The sequence below is a fragment of the Balearica regulorum genome, chromosome 3 (genome assembly GCF_011004875.1).
Source record: "Balearica regulorum gibbericeps isolate bBalReg1 chromosome 3, bBalReg1.pri, whole genome shotgun sequence".
Taxonomy (NCBI): Eukaryota; Metazoa; Chordata; class Aves; order Gruiformes; family Gruidae; genus Balearica; species Balearica regulorum.
Genome location: NC_046186.1, coordinates 648,556 through 669,917, shown reverse-complemented (window position 1 = coordinate 669,917; position 21,362 = coordinate 648,556). Strand labels below are relative to the sequence as shown.

Below are 21,362 nucleotides of genomic sequence, written 5' to 3'. Positions count from 1 at the left end.
CCCTGCTGCCCTCTGGTGAATTACGTGGAAGTTGCATCACTCCGTACACGGGCTTTGACAACTCATAAGGTTCTCGCTGCTTAAAGGGAACCAGTTTTTTTCTTTGAGTAACATCCTTGTCTGTAGCAAAAAGAAGCTCTCCTGCTAGGTTAAGGTTCTTCTGCCACTGTGAGTGTCATATATCACTGTCTAATCATAGAGTCGTCAAATCACAGAGTGGTTTGGGTGGGAAGGGACCTCTGAAGATCATCTAGTCCAACCCCCTGCCATGGGCAGGGACATCTTCAACTAGATCAAGTTGCTCAGAGCCCCGTCCAACCTGACCTTGAATGTTTCCAGGGATGGAGCATCCCCCACCTCTCTGGGCAGCCTGTGCCAGTGCCAAACCACCTTCAGCATTAAAAAAAAAAAAGTCTTCCTCATGTCCAAGCTAAACCTACCCTCTTTCTATTTAAAAACATTGCCCCTTGTCCTGTCACTACAGGTCCCAGTAAAAAGTTTTCTCCATTTGTTTTATGAGCCCCCTTTAAGTATTGAAAGGCCACAATAAGGTCTCCCCGCAGCCTTCTCTTCTCCAGGCTGAACCAGCCCAACTCTCTCAGCCTGAGGTCTCCAGAGCAGAGGTGCTCCAGCCCTCGCAGCATCTCCGTGGCCTCCTCTGGCCTGGCTCCAACAGCTCCATGTCCTTCTTGTGCTGGGGACCCCCGAGCTGGACGCAGCACTGCAGGGGGGTCTCAGCCGAGCGGAGCAGAGGGGCAGAATCCCCTCCCTCGACCTGCTGCTCACGCTGCTGGACACGCAGCCCAGGACACGGGTGGCTTTCTGGGCTGCCAGCGCACCTTGCCGGCTCATGGGGAACTTCTCGTCCCCCAACAGCCCCAGTCCTTCTCCTCAGGGCTGCTCTCCATCCATTCCCTGCCCAGCCTGGAGCTGTGCTTGGGATTGCCCCGACCCACGTGCAGGACCTTGCCCTTGGCCTTGCCGAGGGTGCACTCAATCCCACTGTCTATGTCAGTGATTAAGACATTGAACAGTACCAGTCCCAGTACAGACCCCTGGGGGACACCACTCGTTACTGGTTTCCATTTGGACATGGAGCCATTGACTGGAGCTCTTTGGCTGCAGCCATCCAGCCAATTCCTGATCCATCTAACAGTCCATCCATCAGGCTCATATCTCTCCAATTTAGTGGCCAGAATGTTGTGGTGGACGGTATCAAAGGCCTTACAGAAGTCCAGGTACGTGCCCTCGTAGCTCTGCTCTTGTCCATGGATGCAGTCACATCACAGAAGGCCACTAGATTAGTCAGGCCTGAGTCACCCTTCATGCAGCCATGCTGGCTGTCTCTCATCACCTCCCTGTCCTCCATAAGTTTCAACGTGTTTTCCAGGAGGATCTGCTCCATGATCTTAACAGGCATGGAGGTCAGGCTGACTGGGAATTCCCAGAACCCTCCTTTTTTAAAAATGGGTGTGATGTCTAATGGATCCTGAGCCTTGTCTCCAGACAGCTTGTCTGTCTGTGAGCAGTATTTATTATTTGAAGTAACCTTCCTACTCTCGTGTGAGAGATGAGAGCCAAGGCCAAGTTGGGAACCTTGGAGGCATTTTTATAAGGTTGTACAAGGAAGCAACTAGGTATTTATGTAAAGATTTGAAGCGTACAGTCCGCGCATCAATGACAGAGGCTGCTGCCATTTAACATCCGCAGCACAGCGGTTCCTGGTTACGCGGGCAGCAGACATCGCACACCGCAGTCGCTCCCTTCCCAGTTAAAACCTGTGCTTCTCTTCCATCGGAAGGCTTGGTTCAGCACATTGGGAGTGTTTCGCGGCCTTACCGAGATTTTGGATTTCTTCCCCCAAAGAGAGGGGAGGCAGGCTGGCTGCATGTCGCTGCTGGCAGCCCGGAGGATGGCGTGGCTTTGGGGAGGGCAGGCAGGACCCGTGCCCTCGGTCCAGCCCGGGTCGTGCCTCTGGCGTGGTGTCTGGCAAAGGAAATCCTTGGGCTCTCGGGGAGCAGCAGTTAACGACTCGGGAAAAGCTTTTCATTTACTAAGCAGAGAGACTGGAACAAGGACACCTTATAAAAGCTGGAAGAAGTAAGATTAAATATTTCTTAGAACTTTCCTTAATGGTAACTGGGATAGATGATTATAATTCCATTTTATTTCTCCAGGGTAGTTAGCTGCAGAGGTATTAGATGTATACATTTGCCAGTAATCACGAAAATATTGATGCTTTAAATATAAACCTTCCCTTTAAACCAAACAAAAAAGCCCCCAAACAGCCAAACAACCCACGACCAACAAAACCAGACCTTAATTTTTGGCCTGGTAGTTGCAAGTGAAAGCTGCGATGAGTTCACAGCCATGAGAACAGCAGGCTGGCTTCTCCTCCAGCTCTGCGTCCCCTCCCTGGTGAGGACGCTCTGCGGAGCAGCGCTGCCGTACGCTGAGGTGAGAAGAACGTGCCAGCTGGTCTTCTGCCTGTCAGAAGTTCTGAACCGTCAAGCCGATTGTACGCAACAGCCAACATATTCTCTTTTTGTATCCGTAATAGCCTTAGCTGGTTTTCTTACCGGCACTCTCCATCTGTTTGTATTTGCAGCAGGCATTTTCTCTTGCTCGCTTGCATTTGAAACCGTAGAAAATGTTACCCTTAACATGCCTGACTTCCTTCTCCTAATGATTTCATCTCAATTGCATTTTTATTGACTTATCCTAGTTCTCCCCCTCCCACTATTTTTCTTATTTTACCTTTAAAAAAACCTCATTTACTGCATGGATTGTGTATTAATATTTGTTGTCATAACACTTTTCTGCGTGTCTGCTTTTTTCAGTGCTGTCTGTATGTTTGAAATAATGTTTTCTCCATTGTTAAAGAACCTCCGCTCCCACGTGTTGTATCCTTCTTCAAAACAAGAATCTCTAACTGCAACTCGGGAGCCAATCCCGACCGGCCAGTCCTCCATTTCTTGGAGCTTTCTGTTTGTCTGTTTATCATTTATTTGTGCATGATTATATCACATCTATACTACTACCTTCTTTGTGGTGTTACTGTTTGCCTAACATAGATTGAAACTCCCACAGCAAAGAAGTTGTGATTTTTATCTCTTTATAGCAGATGAAATATTCCTGGTAGACAGAATTTGAGTCGTAGAGAGATTTTAAGACTGGAGTAGTTTTTGGTATATAAAATTGAATTTTTTCTTATAATTAAGTTTTATTTCTCTTTTCTTTGCAGAAAAAGGTCATGCTAAACATGTTTTTAGACACATTGATGGCTGATCCACCTCCTCAGTGCCTTGTGTGGCTGCCTCTCATGCACAGACTTGCCCATGTTGAAAATGGTAAATGGAATATTTTCTTGTTTGAAACATCTGGTCAGAGCAGGGTTTCTGTTGAACATGTGTAAATACCCTGTCCTTTCTCACATAACGAAGCACTTAATGCCTTCATCCTTCCCACTGTAGGGGTCTTAGTTCCAGAGCATTTAAGCCCAGATTTTGTTGGAGTGAAAAGTGTTCGGTGCTTCTGGGATAAAGACTGACTTTATGAAATCATCAGCAACAATGCAAAACAGGATTAGTTTGAGAGTTCTAGCGTTGCTAGTAGTGGAAGATGATTAAAAAAGCAGCAGAAAAACTATATTCTCTAAATGTTCATGTTTATTCTGCAACTTTTAAAAACCTTCACTTGAGCAATGCTTTAACATACGCTTTCAAGTGCTAACTCCCAAAGATTTTGGTACCTGTTCAAATGGCTGTCTTGAGCCGCGTTTGAGCACACGAGGCACTTCGGTGCTCGCTATGGGAGCTAGACACTTGGCTCCTCTCACTTCCAGACCTTTTCTTAGCTAAAATGTCTGGGGTTTCCTGCCTATGGAGAGTATTTAAGGAGCAATAAGGGGTGGAAAACTGAAGATTAACAGTGAGAAGGAGTGATGAAAGAGTCATCTGGCTGAGGGGGCTTTATGGAGTTCAGGGAAGAAGGTTTCCTGCAGAAGGTGGTGCACGTGCATCGAAACTGTTTGTTTTTTTCAGTGGCCAAAAAAAGTGGTGTGTTTAATTTATTGTACGGTTGCACACAGTATGTATGTATGATGTTTTGTATGTCAGTTCTAGAAAAAAACCAAACCCCTTTTTTTTTCCCTTCATCCATAAACTAAACTTCATCTTTTGTTTCCTTCCCAAAGAGTAAAATCATGTTATCATCCTTCAAAACCCCTGCCTTTCTAGTTGCTGCTGCTTCTTCCGCTGAATGCATTTATAGTCCTTTCACGGTGTATAGACTTCTCCTGTTTAAAACCCGGGTAGATAAGCTCTAGGCCCTTGGCTTTGCCTGGCTGGTTACAGGCACAGCTTGGCAGCCTGTCTCTAGCTGAGTTTCATGATTTATATTCCGTTCTCTGTTTCTTGACATTTATGGCTGTGACGTGGTTAAGTGTTGCTGTGGTTTAGATATGCTGGGTTTTGGCATTTGTTTCGTTGTCTTCTCCTGATCCTCTTGCAAAGCATATCTGGTTGTGAATTTAATCTGCGTTTGTTCAGCAGTGAACGAGATCGGAGCTGCGATGCTCAGTGGGCCTTTTCTTCTTCATTGCAGCAGAAGAGAAGGTGAATTTCCCAGTTGCTCTGTGTGTTTACGGACGTTTCCTCGTAATTGTGGGTCTCATTAAAAAAGTGATTTTTAGAAGAATTTTGAGGGAAGCAATTTTACACAGACAAATCTTATGGGAAAACTTAGCAAAAAGGTGAGGAGGTTGATCCGGTTAAAATATCGGGTAAACTACAGTACTGGGGTGTCTTTGCCACCCTTACAGGACAGGCTGCACTAATAGAAGGGAAGGACTTCTTGCTTTCTTCTTCTTCCCTTATCCTCTTATCCTTATAAAATTGTTCTTCAAGAAAAGCACACTGTGGAATAAATACAGTAAGGAGACAGGCAGTAAAACTGTTTATATGAATTACAGGTCAGGATAGAATCGCACAGAGCTTAGACAAGGGTAGAGTGTTTAAACACAGTGTTTGGACAGAAGTGCAACAGTGGATCTGGAGGTAATCCATAGTCTGATCGTTTTTTCTACTTGAAGGTACCTGGAGGAAATTACTAGATACCCAGAATAATACCATCCTTATAGAGTAGTGCATGCATTCCTATATTATCTGACAGCTCCCCTCACCCCCGCTGTGCGATATGGCTGCTGCATCATGTGCAGGTCCCAGTCCAGCCATCTGCACTGGGAGCAGGTGCACGAGTGCCTCTTTCTGACGCTTTCTTCCAAGCAGCCCGAGATTCTCCCCATTCATTTCTTCTGCCAACCAGGTTTAATCCTACGTTACATGCAGTTGTTACACATAGGTTTAGCATTCAGATAACTTGATAGGATAACTTTTAATGTTTGTGGCATTAAAAATGTTTCTAATTCTTATCACCCTGTTCTACAGCTCCCTCCCAAGCTGCTTGCTGAATTATGTTACCATCGATAATTCGTACCACTGTTCTAGCCCTTTAAGTTACTGCAATTATTTTTTTTCTCAGAAACTTTTATTCTGTTGCAAGTAGTATTTTTGCTCCAGAGTCAGGCAGCAGTTCTTCTGCTTAAAAGTGCTGATGAGAAATCATTGCAGCTGATGTACAGAGGGATGTGCCAAGCCACAGCAGGCTTTGGTAGGCGAGAGCAAGTCTGGATTGTGTCCCCACAGGGAAAGAAGTTAAGGGAGGCTTGGTGTGGGGGCCGGACCACTGAAGGTAAAAACAGCAGATTTGAAGGATGGGGACAGTAGAAGGAATGAGCTTGGGATTCCGGGGACATGTGGTGGGAAAAGAAATGTTGAGGGAAGACGCAGCTCTGATTACAGATGTGCCGCTAAGGAAAAAGCAAGCCAGAAGCTTTGATAGTTTAAAGTCTGGGACAGGACATATGCAAGAGTTCATTGTTGCTATAGATCTGCATTGAGTATCTCCTGCTAAATGACCATTTTCAGTGTTTAAAAAGCAGAAGATGGAAGAAGTGAAGCTTGTGCTGACAATGGCTACTGCTGTGGATTCTGTGTCAAATTAATATGAAGTTACTTTGTAAGGCTTGTGTATGTTTTACTATCGGCATATATTAAAAACCCATTAATTTTTGTTGAAATGAAGGCTTGTGGGAGGTTACAGGAGTGCCTGTCCCCTGTTTTCAATTGAAAACTTTTCAAAAATGTAGGCAAAAACACGAAAGAAACAGAAATCAATGCTGGTTTAAACCAGGCTCATCTTTCATTTGGGTGTGATGGTGTGTTGTGCTAATGCCTTCAATCAGACTTTTGTCAGCCTTACAAGCCAGCTAAAACCAGTCCACTGATTTGGAGGAAAGAGTTGGCCGCAAAGATTCTCCAGTCTTCATCCATCACTTGATAATGGGCTGCTGCCATTGGAGACATTGCCTCCGGTTCTGCTCCTGAGCCGCCGTTCAGTGCCGTGTGCGGTGCTGCTCTGTTCCAGGCCTGGCACGGTAGGAACTTCAGCGCTGGATGGGGCAGGGACTGGCATCTCCCAGCGGAGATCTTGGAGATGAAATCTGAGGCGTTAGGTTCCCAGACAAAATACTGGAGTTGTTTCATAGTGCTCCACAATTAGTGAAGGGGCTTAAGTTTCAGACATTGATTTAGGCCCTTAATTCATTTGGTACAGTCAGTGTTTACATTTTAAGTTACAGCTGGTGCCTAGGCTTCAGCACTGTGCGATTTCTTAGCGATGGGTTCTCACATCCAGGGTAAGCTAAGATCAGCAGCAGTCACCATAGGGAGGGTAACTGATATCCACCCAGATGCTGGAGCTTGTTTGCCAGGGTTGCCACCGAAGGGCTCTCTAGCTGATGGACCTCTGTTCTGTTGTGATCTGATACTAGAACTTGTGAGAACTGTGAAACATTTCCACCTTTGTGAGTGGAAATTATAAAGGCAGACCACAGAACCCCTGATGGGTTTGGGTGGGCAGGGACCTCCGAGCCCACCCAGTGCCACCCCTGCCATGGGCAGGGACCCCCTCCACTAGCCCAGGTTGCCCAAAGCCCCATCCAACCTGGCCTTGACCACTGCCAGGGAGCCAGGGGCAGCCACAGCTTCTCTGGGCACCCTGGGCCAGGGCCTCAGCACCCTCCCAGGGAAGGATTGCTGCCTCCCATCCCATCTCCATCTCCCCTCCTGCAGCTTCAGGCCATTCCCCTTGGCCTGTCCCTCCCTGCCCTTGGCACCAGCCCCTCTCCAGCTTTCCTGGAGCCCCTGCAGGGACTGGAAGGGGCTCCAAGGTCTCCCCGCAGCCTTCTCTTCTCCAGGCTGAACCAGCCCAACTCTCTCAGCCTGAGGTCTCCAGAGCAGAGGTGCTCCAGCCCTCGCAGCATCTCCGTGGCCTCCTCTGGCCTGGCTCCAACAGCTCCATGTCCTTCTTGTGCTGGGGACCCCCGAGCTGGACGCAGCACTGCAGGGGGGTCTCAGCAGAGCGGAGCAGAGGGGCAGAATCCGCTCCCTCGATCTGCTGCTCACGCTGCTGGACACGCAGCCCAGGACACGGGTGGCTTTCTGGGCTACCAGCGCACCTTGCCGGCTCATGGGGAGCTTCTCGTCCCCCAACAGCCCCAGTCCTTCTCCTCAGGGCTGCTCTCCATCCATTCCCTGCCCAGCCTGGAGTTGTGCTTGGGATTGCCCCGACTCACGTGTAGGACCTTGCCCTTGGCCTTGTTGAACTTCATGCAGTTCGCACGGTCCCACCTCTCCAGCCTGTCCAGGTCCCTCTGGATGGCATCCCTTCCCTCCAGCGTGTTGACCCACCACACAGCTTGGTGTCGTCAGCAAACTTGCTGAGGGTGCACTCGATCCCACTGTCCATGTCACCGACAAAGATGTTAAACAGTGCCGGTCCCAATCCCGACCCCTGAGGAACGGCACTCCTTGCTGGTCTCCACTTCGACATCGAGCCGTTGACAGCACCTCTCTGAGTGCGACCATCCAGCCAATTCCTTATCCACTCAGTGGTCCATCTGTCAAATCCACGTGTCTCTAATTTAGAAACAAGCATGTTGAGTGGGACAGTGTCAAATGCCTTGCACTGACTGAATCCTTCAAGTTCAGAGGCAAAACTTGGACAGAAGGACAGCTCATGATAAATAACCTCCCTGCTCAAGGTAAACTTCACTCTCCAGTGTTACACAGGTGGGTTTTTTACTGCTGATCCTTTACCAGAGGTGCTGCACTGTTTCTTCGGAATAGACTTGCAAGGCTGTAAGTTGGGTATTCTGACGTGTGTCAGATGATTCTCCAAGTGCAGATTCATGAGAACGTGAGGTCTTAATTTTGCTTGTCTCTTTGCTGATGAGCTCACGAAGTTCAGCACTGGGAAGTGCAAAGTCCATCACCTGGGAAGGAATGACCCCACACACCAGGGCAGGCTGGGGCTGACTGCCTGGAAAATGATTTGGCAGAAAAGGTCACCAGGTTGACCATACCTGCTGTGGCTGGCCCTGCTTTGAGCACATCTCCAGAGTCCCTTCCAGCCTCAGCTGTTCAGGAATCTTGTGATTCTAGGTATGATTGCAATGGAAATCCCACTAAATCATCCCCTGAAGGTCTCCTCTTCCAGCACCAGTCTGTAAGCAATGTTTATCTGATAAAAACAGGCTCAGTCCCCAAAGATCCAGCCTTTAAGTTTGTGTCCTTGGTACTGCTATCTTGAACGCGTTTCCATGTAGTGTTCAACAGTAGCCTTGCTCTGGAGGCAGTTCTTGATTTCCACTGCAAGTTAGTTTTCATTGCCCCTTGTCAGAGTGTAGTGCTTTTGTTTAACCTTTCCTCCCAACCAGATGTTTGTCTCCTTCACAGCTTGTAAATATTCTCATTAATTGCTCTGGCAGTCACTGCTGAGTTACTTCAGAGGCGCTTGAACACCTCAGCTGACACCTTTAAATAAACCACAAAACAATCCTGCCGTTTCCTTGGTTGTCTTTTCAACTCTGATATAAGCAAAAGGCAGTTGAGCTCTCAAAGGAGCTTGTTTTATTGGAGAAATGGCATTTACAGGTAAAAAATAACATATCTTCTTTCTCAAGGCATCAAATAAACTCCATGGATTGCTAGTATTGATCTAAACAAATAGGCCAGCGTGGGGTTTTTGAGAACCATCATCTCAATTTGCATGCTAATATGCAGCGCACTAACAGTATGCTTTTGTGCAGGCGTCCTAATCTGTTTAGTTAGGCTTTTGTAGAAATAGGATCCTTTGTAAATGCAAGTGGAAGAAGTCTTCAGGCTATGGGTGTTTTCCTCTCCCATTTATAACAAAGGAAACATATAGAAAAGAATATCTAGCTTTTAAACTTGCCATGGCTGTTATCCTAAGCTTGTATTAACGTTTGTAGAAATACTTTGCTAGCTCATAGACTCTCTAGGGTAAGGATTGTATCCTACCTGAAATACAACAATTTTACAAAACCAGATGTGTGGTAGGGAGAGTGCAGTTCCTACTTAGGAGTTCCCGACTAAAAAATCTTCCATAATGTTTTTTTTAACCGTCTCAAGTTGCTCTTCAGCCAGGTATTATAAGTCAAGCTTTGGCTGCCATCTGTGACAAATCTTTACCTTTCCCAGAAGATCAAAATAATTTGCTTCTCTGAATGTATCGCTGACATCCACCAAGAAACTGGTGTCTCTTTTTTCCATATTGTGATTTTGGCACAATGTTTTTATGAATACTCAGGAGCCAGAACTTTTTCAGTTTTTGTTTTAGAGGATCTGGGAGGGCTGCATCTTGGAGGATCATGGAGGTCTGCATTGTCCTTGGCTTCTCAGTAGGTTAAAAAAAGGCTTAGTAAGAAAAATGTAGCATTAAAATCTTCTGTACCAGCAATAGGTAATTTCCTGCACTGCCCGAGTTGTGAGCTGATCATTAAGGAAGACTCTTCTGACTGTGAGCTCTTGCCCTTAAAGACCAGTTGTAAACTATTTAGATTCCCCAGATGGTTGCCTTAAAGAAAGGGAAAGGAAGCTACAAACTGCCGTAGACATCATTGTAATTGGGAAGGCTGATACCCCTCCGGGAGGCACAGTGTCTACGTACCAGTGATAGCAAACACCTCAAAGCACGTTTCAACAAGAAGCCTCTGCAAAGATATTTCAGTCCATGCTGCCCTGGCACGTTAACTCCTGTCTGGGGTAACTTGGGTAGCGTAAGTCAGTAATTCTGTGTAGCATTTTCACAGCGTACAGGGAGATGTGAAGCTACTACTCAGCAGAGGCTCTGCACAACTTAGGCTGGGTCTTGAGATACACTTGTGGTTTTCTGTGCCCTGGTTAGAGCCATCATCGGAGCTGGCACCTTGGAGCGTGTCCCGCTGGTGGTGGTCTGTGAGGGTTTAAGCCCATCATTTCTTTTCTGGGTACAAATTCTGTAATGCATTTCAGTCTTCTGTTGTGCTGGTCCCTATGCTTTCCAGTGGAATGTAGATAATTTTAAAAGGTTCTTCTACGTAGGCTGCTGCATAGCATGTGCCAGATCGCTTCTGTTCCTCATAACCTCTGATGCCGTGGAAGTAGTCCATCGGATCCTCATGGTCTGTAGATCAGAGGTTGTAAAGTGGTGTTCCACCACAGTGAGCAGAGCAGAATATGTTCAGTCCCAGAGATTAGATTTCGCTTAGAGATTTGGCAGCAGAACACAGGACTAAAGAGTATTTGGGTGTATTCACAACTGTTAATTTAGAGCGAGGAGGTCAGTTCCTGCTGCAGTCAATAGGAAGGTGGACAATCCTGCTCTGACTGCCACCTGAGCAGACCTCTATCCACTGATTTTAATCTCCTGGAAGAGTTCTCTTTCCACTCATTTGAATAGTTTCCATGGAAAAATCTGAAGTCAGAGTTGAAACCTGGAGCTTGGCATGTGCGTTATATCCTAGGCATGACTGCTGTGGTACAAGTGCATACCGCTTGGTAAGGAGTGCCGTCTTTGGAGTACCAGGCTTTTGGGGTTTCTATCTCCTAGCTAACGGTGTCTTTGGTATGTGTTTTACGTTGGAGTAATAGAATTGAGAAGTTACGGGTATGTGCATCAGTATTGCTGCCCTGTGTCCACTAGCGCAAGGCAAAGTCTTGTAGCAGTATGTCTTGTTTATAGATGTAGCTAGGAGTACCATGTGTAAAGGAATAGTAAAATAGAAGTCTGTATTTATAGTCGTGGCAAGTTCTTCAAAGAACATTTCTCCCCCAACATTAATTCTGCCTTAGCCAGAGTTTTCAACAGTGGGGTTTTTCCAGGTTTTCCCTGAAACATTTTTCTGTGAAAATGTTGAATCATGACGTCTTCATCATGCTTTAGCTTTCTACTTTTATCACCTCCTCTTCTCTTGTATTTTGCAGCTGTCATTTTCGTTTTCCTTTACCTGCTAGATTTTAATGTCTTTGCGAATTTCTTCTACACAATTTAATAAAGGCTCTGTTCTTTTCCCCCACTTAGTTCTATCTACATTTTGTTATTGATACTGTTCTTCCTACAGAAATAGTCGTGTGTAAGCAGACCACTTGGATCTGCTTCTCAGTTCCAGACCAGTCTCTGATCACTCGGTCCTGCATCTCTCTTAGCTCTCTCATGTATCTTTAAAATTAGGGTAACTTGAAACAACATGTCCAAAATATGGATCCACAGTTTTCCTCCAAAACTCTTATTTCTAAAATGAAACATTATTTCATTTTAGCAATCCATCATTTGTGCTGCTGCCCTATTTTGGAAGCCCTAATCATATGCCCCCATGGGAAGGGCATTGTCCAGACAGAGCAAAGACTGGTGTTTTTTGGCATCTGTAGTCAAAATATAAGATAAAAGATGACTACATGGAGCCAGGGCAGTATATGGAGATTTCAAGACAAGGAGGAAGGTCAGATTTGGGAGTTGCAGCTCAAAGATTGGTGGTAAAGATACCTACATTTGGGTGGGAAAAAGTAATGAGGGAATTTGATCAGAATGGCTTCTGTGGAAATGAGAGAGGCAGAGGGGTTTAGAAAGATCAGGACTGGAGGAGAGGAACATCGGGCAGTGAGCGTGCATTCAGTGAGCCTAGAGACAAAGGAACTTGGGGTTAGAGAAGAAAATATGGTCAAAGTTTTTTGTCCTTGGAATCTGGAAACCTAAATCGTGTATATTTGGATGTTGGAGAGCAAGGGGAACAGACTAAAGAAAATAATACTAAAAAAAGGAATGGCACAAGATGGCACAAGAAGGTCTTTGCATCAGTGAGGGATTTTATAGTGTGACAGAGGAGGGAAGAAGAGGAGAAAGGTCACATCACATTGTTCCAGTTTTCATTTGGAAGAATGTCACATGTCCTGATCACAGCAGAAATTGGAATGAAAAGAGAGGAGATTTGAATAGTGACTTGAAGATTGATGATTGAAGATTTGAATACTGATGGCAAAAATGCGGTTAAGGTTGCAGCGGAGAGTTAAAGGTTACTTCCAGGAGAATTTTGGAGGCTGGCAGAGTTGAAAGGAGAAGAGGACACAGCTTTGATGGGTGAGGTTAGTGTTGTGGTGAGATTTCTCTGCGATGCAGGAGCCTGAGCAGAATTAGTGATGCTGGGACGGGTCAGGTGGGATGGGAGGTAGAAGGACGTGTCCCACAGTGCGGGGCAGAACACTTGCGAGGGAATCAACTACAGGGAGAGTCACTGGCTGTGTCAGTTGAAGAAAAAGAAGGGAAAGCAAAAACTCACTGCGTATAGATATGGGATCTGGAGTCAGGAAAAGGAGGAAAAGCCAGACCGGAGAACTGGGTTTCTGGTCCAGTCTCTGTAGCTGCTTCCCTCCCCTGCCCTTCCTGCACTTCCCATAGGGAACTGGGCTGCGGGACGGGGGGACGGAGCAGGTTGTCTCTCTCAAGAAAGACCCAGTAGGAAGTTTGAGTCTGGATTACTGGCAGCCAGGAGGGGGAAAGGCTGAAGACTTGGATGCAGTGAAAAGTGGAAAGAAGCTTGAATTCCCACTCCCGCATGTGGCAGGGAGCCTTGGGTAAAGGGATGCCTTCAAAAGAGGAGGTGCCAACAACAACAAAGATGTTCCGATCACTGAGGCAGAGAAAAATGAAGCATGAGCATTGTGATTGGAAGTATTTCAGAGGCTGGAAAGGAAGAGTAGGAAGGAGAGATGAAAAATGGATCGGGGCATGAGGTGAACTCTTACAGTCCATAGGCAGGAGGGGTCGTGGTGGTTCAGGTGTGACTTGGAGTTGGGCGCGTCGATGACGTGAAAAACATTTTCACTTGGCCACTTCATGGCAACTTCAGTCCAGTTGGATTTATGCAGATGGGAGCTGGAAAGTCATCTGAGCAGGAGAGGAGAGAAATAAAGTTTGCAACACCATATTTTACAGCATTCAGAAATGAACAAAGAAATGGGAAAAGAGTAATATCTACATTTGATCACGACGTACCACCTGCCAGTAAGCCAGGAAGGGGAAGAGGGCGGGTTGGTGCTGGGAGGAAGCATGCTGTTCCACTTCAGTGATTTGTTTCCCACCCATAACTAAACTTTGTCACTTTCAGAAAAAGAAAAAAACCCACCAAAAACCCCAAATCAAAAAAAAAAAAAATCCACAAACAAACCAAGAAGTGCATCTCTTTGTTTTCTGTCTTGGTGGCCAGATACCTTGTCCGTGATCTAATAGTCTCTGATCCTGAGTGTCCCACTCTTCTCTTAGCCAGCCATTTTTAGAGCGTGCTCTTTGCGGAACATTGAGTGCCGTCACCATTATTATTTTGCCTCGTGTTGTATTTTGTCAGAATGTTGTTACTGCTTTCCCAAATCAGGCATATCACTTTCAAGGTTTTGATTCTTTGGTTCAGGACTGTAGTCCTTTTGTCCCCTTTTCATCTTGGAGATCTTCTAAATGCATGGAGGTGGGGAAGAGAAGAGACATTTCTGAAAAGGTGGGGAAACCTGAATGTATATAAACGTTCTTGAAAGATTTCCTCGCTGCTTCTCAAAATCCTCTCTCTATCGAAAAGTTTCGGTGCCTCTTTGGACTTGACATTGGGGTGAGATCAGTGTTTAAATATTCTTAGGGTGAGAAAGGTTTTTTCCTAATGTTCTAGCATGAGTTTTTTCTTATTGCAGTTTAAACCCTTAAGTACCTGGGGTTTGGCCCCTGGCTCTGGAGAGCGAACTGGTGTTTTTGTAAGTACCTCTTGCATGTCTGATGCTGCCTTCTCACAGTCTGCTCCTAGCTAAGATGCCTACTAGATATTGTTCAGACAATTCTATCGCTTTCTCATTTTCATATAATTAACCCACATCTGCCTTGAAATGTGATGCCCCAAATCGGACATTTTTGGTGATCGTTCAGTACGTTTATGAAAAATATTGAGCAGTACGTGACCTGGAATAAAGCCCTTTGCTCATTAGATCTTTCCTTTTTGACAATTAAATGCTCTCTGGTCTTTTTCCAGTGAGATTCACAGCTAAGTTACAGTCCTTTCATCTGTTGTGTATTTCCCTCTGTCATGAGAATATCATGGGAGACCAGTTTTGTAAGAGTTACTGAAGTAAAATGAAAAATCGATGACACGAGATGCCTGTTTCCTGTTTTCAAGGTCTGTTCCTCTGTCATGGAAAGACATTAGGTTGATTTGGCAAATGTCGTCCGTGGCTCATTTCTCTGTTGTTCTTCAGGTCTTTACAGTACTTTCCTTTATTATTTGTTCCAGTGTGTATCCTGCAAGTTAAAACAGCGTGAGAAGTCAGTAGTTGCATAAGTATAATTTCACACCCTTTTAAGGATCCTGATTACAATTCTTGTAATGTCCCTTTTAAATCCCCTGCTAGTTTTCTCTCCTTCTGTTTTTCTGACTTTGTCTCTGGATATTTGAGTTACTCTTTTAACCCTCGTTAGTACTTTGTCTCAGTTTTTACTTCTGTAGGCTTCCTTTTGAATTTTAGGTTATTGAGGAGCTCTTAATTTTAGCCCCAGCAGTGTTTTACTACAGCCTGCTCTTTTCTCTGCACTGAGATAGTTTCCTTAGCATAATTTCTTCAAGGAACTGACATTTCTTCTAACTCGGTTTTCCTGTTGAATTGTTTCTTCCTGTAGCTTACCTACTAATTCTCATGAGTTTACTGAAATGTGCTGCATTGAAGTCAGGTTCTCTCTCCCCTGCTTCCTGAAATTCACCAAATTCTTCTGTTGGCATGTTAACTTAAGGTTGCTTGTCATCATCTTTTTCAACCAGTTCTTTTCTACTGTTTGATACAAATCAAGAAGTCTTTCTTTTCATTGCTCTCTCCACCTTTCGTATTAAAAAAAGGAATAAAGCCACCAGTTCTTCTGCAGGCCATTCCCACTGCGCGTTGTGTATTGAAATCGCTTACCACCACCAAGTCCTTGCTTTATACAGCGTTGCAATGTGCTGCAATAAAGCGTCATCCACCCAATCGTCTTGGCATAATTACCCATGGCATTCCTGACCCGGTCAATGCTCCAGTTGTCTTTGCTTTAATTGTTAAAGTGTTTTCAACGCTTTTGGCATACGCATCTGCTCTTGAGGTAGCCGGCACTTCTGCACCGCGGAACTGGCCAGACCTTCCCGTAGCAGCGTATCTCCCTGCGTTAACCTTGTTGCCCTGTGCAGTATTGCACCAAGTCTCAGTTAGAACAGCTACGTCATCATTTTTATCGTAGATCAAGACTTCAGACTCTTTGTAATTATTACTCTTACATCTTTCAATAGTTTGTAATAGACATATCAAGGAATTTCAGCTGGTCGGCCAGTGAGCTGCTCTTTTTTCCTGTAGTTTTCTCCATAGCACCGTTATTTATACCTGTCTGTAATTACTTGTGCTCTAGACCCACAGCAATGCTAAACTATTTGCTCCTGTAATTCACCCTCACCTCCACCCTTCCACCCTCCACCTTTTAAGATGCATTTGACATAGCAAGGTATCTCCTCTACCTCATTCTCACTTTCCTCTTTTGTTCATTCTGAAGACTTAACTCTTAAATGGAATGAGTCTGTGGTTGGTTGTTCGTGGGTAGAAGAACAGGGAATTAATTTGTTCGTTTGTTTATTTATTTAGGCCTGCTTCTGATGGTGACTCTGCGTGTCACATGTAATTTCATTTTCCATTTCTCGAGATGTTAAGGTTTAGAGGCACGTTGGGGATTTCTTCAGGTTAAGCTGTAGAGGTGCAAAAGGCAGCTAGCAGTCGGGGAAGAGCGAGGGAAGTTTGGTGGTCTGAAGTCGCCTCTTCTGCGAAAAGCTCTCCCAGCTGACTGTAGGGCAAAGTGATCTCCTTGGGCAGAAATTAACCTGTGTGAATATAACCCTTCTGCTTTCGCTGTCCACTCATATGTACTCTCAGTGCTGTTGGACTTTCGTGGAGACTCCTGGGCCTGAGGAGGGAGGAATCTGAAGAAGAAATATTGAACTTGTCAGATGGAACTGCTGTGTTATCATCAACTTACACTTACGGTTAATCTTACCAAAATTACCTGCTCTGCACTCAAAATCCGTGACCTGCCCGGAATAACGAGTGGGTTTAGTGGTTAAGAACCTGGGGGTGGGTTTTGAAGCTCCAATGAAATTTGATGGTCAAAGTTTTCCTAAAGTTCACTTATTACTTTTCTTTTTTTCTTTCTTCCCCCCCCGCCCCTCTTTCCCACCTCCACCAAGTCTTCCATCCCGTGGAATGTTCGTACTGCCGGTGTGAGAGCATGATGGGTTTCCGGTACCGATGCCAGCAGTGCCACAACTACCAGCTCTGTCAAAACTGTTTCTGGCGTGGCCATGCAAATGGTCCTCATAGCAACCAGCATCAGATGAAGGAGCATTCCTCTTGGGTAACTCGCCTTTGTTTGTCATGCTGAAACAACCACCTCTGTACTCGTTTATTCTGAAAGTTAAAGTTTTTATAGTAGAACTGCACAGCAGGACTCTTAAAGGTTTTCAAATAGCAAAAGCGTATAAATAGGTAAACTGTACGGTTTTTTTCTACAAGTCATGTAGTTAATTTATGGATGATTGTCATGGTATTCAGTGCTGTTTAAAGCACGCAAGACAGGCCTTAACGCATGTGTTTTCTTCCTTGCTTCACCTCAGTCCCACTTTTCTTATATTTTCCTCTCTTCTAGCTTAACAAGACTTAAAGATTGCAATCCCTTTCCTCCCCAGAAAGGTAAACCTGTTAGCGTGAATGCTGTGCTTAGAAGGAATGTGATCCAACTGGCATCTTTAAAGATAGTATTTCTTTAAGAGAAAAATTTAGTATTGTGGTTGTCCTCGCAATTGTGAATATATGCATTGAAAACTCTTAACTAAAAAGCCTTAAAGAAATTATATGAGAAATAATGTTCAGTTAAATGACTATATGATAATCACGTCTCAAGAAATAATAGACAATTTTAGATATAAAAACCTATTTTATGGCAAAAGATTAAGCCCCACCTTTTACTTATTCAAAGAGAAGTTCAAATTATGATTGGATTATAATTAGTAATTACCTTTGTGAGGAAGACCCATTATAGTATTACTGTTTAATTTAGAAAATTGGGGCTTAATATACCATTCAGTAGTTGGAAGACGAAGACAGGAAAATACAGTCCTAAGTATTGTTGTTTTTTAACTACATGGGTAATAAACTTCTGGAATGTTTAATCTGCACTACCAGTAGATCATCATCTCCTGAAGTGTATAAATCCAGTCTGGAGTTTTTAATACAAAGCCGTATCTAAATAGTAGCTCTACCTCAAATGTGGATATTTTCCTTCGGAAGTCTCTGGCCTGTGTTTGCAGCGAGTCAGGTTAGGCGGCGGGCTGTGCCCATGCCCGTATTGGGATCCGTGAATTGTCGCCCCGTTTTGTGTCAGTATTAACTTCTGAGGCTGTACACAGCAAGTTGATCGTAAGGTATACTGTGTATTGGAGGAGCAGGAAGTTATCTAATGGAAAAGGAGGATATTCAGACTGGCTGGTAAATGAAACGGTGCAGGTCGCTGCGTGATCTGAACTGCACAACTGTGGGAACAACCCCTAGCTTCAGCGGGGACCAAGCAGCACTCTCCCCCGCAGCTCCTAGGGTAAGGTCTGGGACTTGACCCAGGCGAGGAACCATGCCTACTAGACAGCCTGGGTGCAGCCACCTTGCTGTGGAGGCCGAAGACTCCAATTATCTGCCATCAGGACCAGGTAGTGGCTCTGGAACTGCTTCCTTCCGTACTCTTCATGGAGAAGGAGAAGAGGGAATTGCACGTACAGGAGCAGCACTAAGCAAGGCACAGAACTGGAAACAGAAGATTACCGGAAACAGTATTGGGAAACAGATTTTTACAGAACGAAAGGAATGTGTGAAAGAAAATAACGATAGTTGGGAACCTTGAAAGAGAGTAGATTTTAATATCATATCTAATGAAAACATTGATAGATAAAAACAATTGCTCCAGAAGACTGTAGAAGGAATTTTAGCAGCAGCAGCAGATTTGGCTGCCTTGTACAGAAACCAGATACTCATACTGGTGAGGAAGCGCAGCAGGAGGTGAAATGGAAGGAGCACTTTTGTAGGGCGCGCTTATGTCAATCCATTTGTAGGACAGCTATGGAGTTAGGCCTGGTCAGGGGCCAAAAGACTAAAAGGCGTGAGGAGTGACAGAGATATTTACGTTTCTTGTTCAGCACCGTCCCAGTGCAAATCAAAGAAAGATGAAATTACGAGGCAAAAGGTTATCTAAAGGTCAAGCAAAGACAAAAGATGGAAATCGAGGACAAAATTGGGGAAATTTAAGGAATTTCAGCAAACAATAAGGCAATCATAAAGAGCATCTGTGTTCCTGTCATCTGAAGTAATATTTCTGGCTCTAGCTCTAGAAACTTATTTCTGAGCCTTTTTAACCATTTGCTGGGTTTGTTAAGCAACTAAGTGTTTTAAATGGACTAAAAAATTCAGGGATATATAACACCCCATTACAGACTGGGTTGTCTCCTACAAACTGAGCTTGGAAGAGGAATCTTTTGAGAGAGATGTCTCTCACATATTTTTTCTTTTAATCTTTTTTTAACTTTTGCAAGTCTTGTATGTTAATTTTATGAAAATTGAAAATTAGTCTTTCTTAATTTAAAAAAGAAAAAAATCTTAGTTTTGGATCTGGACTGTATTGGTGGTTAAATGGCAGACAATGAAATCCGTCAGGGAATCAGAAGTGTCTTCAGTTGGACGCTTCTGCCTTCGCTGGCCGGTGACTCATACTGCAGGTAAAGGGGCGAAGCTGAACCTGATAAAGCGATGAAGAACATCCAGGCGAGGGGATGAATTTGAAGGTGTCTATTCGGGATCACTTAGGTTTTCAAAAAAGATGCCATTCAGTACAGAAAACGGCAAATCTCTCAGATGGGACTAAGCACCCGCAAAGTTCCGTGAAGGATGCACGGCTGGGGAGCAGTTCTGCCGACGGCAGGTTGGGGAATATGGTGGCTCCTGAACTGGACATGCATCAGCAACGTCAGACTCTTGTGAAAAACACTGTAGTGGTGTCTAGAAAGGAAGACGGGACTGCAAAATGCACATCATAAATCTTTCGCTCTACTCAGCAGCGGTGCAGCTTCGGCTGAAGTGGAATGACATTCTCGTGTGTTTACTCAACAATAATTTCTTGAGTGAAGAGCCAAAGACTCCTGCTGACCAGATCTGCAGAGATTAGCTGGTATTCTGATACAATCAAAAAAACCCCAAACTTTTCCTGGGTTTTCAGTCATGCCAGTTCTAGTTCAGTCTCATATGGTGTATTTTCAGAGTTTTGGAGCCCCGAGACCCAGAATAAGCATTAATAATAAGTATTTTCATACGGTTCTTTTTCCTGAAATTCTGAAGTGCCTTTTATAATATTTTTGATACTACGAGTCACATAGTATAGTGATTTCTAAATATTTATATAAGTACATATATTACTATAGTGATTATATGTAAGTTCAGGTAGAAGCCTGTTTTTGAAAGAGGTTTTGCTGCACGAACACGCTGCTTGTTGGGGCCTGTTTGAGGAAAAAAACCTTCAAACGCTTTCCAAATTTTTCCTTCTGGGCTATTTCAATTTTGTTTTTCTTAAAGCTTTAAACACTGATTCATTTAGTTATGTACGCGCAGCAGAACTGCAAAGCAAATTGTTCATGTTGAAAGTGTGTAGATTAGTCATCGTTCTTTCTGTTTGTTTATTTTTTGTTTAGTCTGCTAAACTTAAGCAGCGTCTGTCATCTCTAAATTCCAGGTAAACTGTTAATAGAGCCAAGTTACCCCAAAGGCTCATACCCTGGGGTATAAGGTTTGTTGGCTTATTATCAACCGTGGTTGAGTTAGAACGCTCTTCCTGCTATAAATAATGGAATGTTTGTTATAACCACCCTTAAGGTGGTGGCTTTGGAGTATGTATCAACAAACCAAATGAATGCTGAGTTGTTTCTATAGTGATAATAGCCGTGGCTTCCGCTGAGAAGTCATTAGGCTGGGTACTAATTGAATCTGAACCGAAAGACAGACCCTTTTATCTCCCGAGTTAAAGTCTAGCAATCCTGTAAGTAGCTGTTAATCAGATTTTGCTCTCAAAATTACATCTCTTATATTTCTGGTTCATTTAATTTCCCATTTAGACTACCTTAAATTTATTAAAGATTTTGGAGCACGTTTACACTCAGTCCCCCAGAAACAAGCCGAAAGGGACCACGGTATCGGATCGGGTGCTCTGCATCCCTGTCACGTTGCTGTCCACGTGTGGGCTTTCACCATCACATGGGCTCCCAGTTTCAAATGACGTGAGAAATCCTTTTATAATTTGGCATTTCCCAGCAGAGGGCACGCTGCCCTCGTGCACGGACAGATGCAGGCCTGGACACCCGGGGTGACGGCTGCCCTCCCCGCAGAGCGGGGGCGGATGAGGGGCTCTAGCTTCCTCCTTGCGATGCCGTTGCCGTGTGTCCGTTACATGTATTGGCTCCTTTCTGCTTAATCCGCCCGGCTGCTCAGCACAGTTCCGTTGCTGGGAGAAGAGGGAAGGCTCTCTGGGCACTGACTTGGAAATTTATTTATTTTTTTGCTTGCTTACCCATTTTCAGTATGGAAGAAGGGTGGATGCACTCCCTTACTTTGTGTTTGCATCCTGCGTATTTTATGGTATTACAACTAATGTCAGTAAAGTGAGGCACATGTCGGAGGGGAGGGGGGAAGGAAAGAGGGAAACGGGTAACCTTAAACCCTCGATTTTCAAACAAGTGTTCTTGCCAACCAAGTTTCAATTCCATTTTTATTACCTACAATTTCTAAGCCCATCGTAATGATTGGTTACAAGACCCTTTTAGTAGAGGTGGATGT

The 21,362-nt window shown here is 44.6% G+C and overlaps 1 protein-coding gene across 17 annotated transcripts in view; it reads left to right on the top strand.

Annotated features, from left to right (window-relative positions):
* DTNB (dystrobrevin beta) overlaps positions 1-21,362 on the top strand; it is a 205,684-nt gene that overhangs the window by 42,812 nt on the left and 141,510 nt on the right. For 16 of the 17 annotated variants that reach the window (XM_075750223.1, XM_075750225.1, XM_075750222.1 and 13 more), the window contains exons 8-9: positions 3,245-3,350; positions 16,688-16,854. In XM_075750223.1, the coding sequence (XP_075606338.1) occupies positions 3,245-3,350; positions 16,688-16,854 (273 nt within the window). The remainder of the gene's footprint in view (positions 1-3,244; positions 3,351-16,687; positions 16,855-21,362) is intronic. The other variant, XM_075750218.1, reaches the window with a different exon arrangement.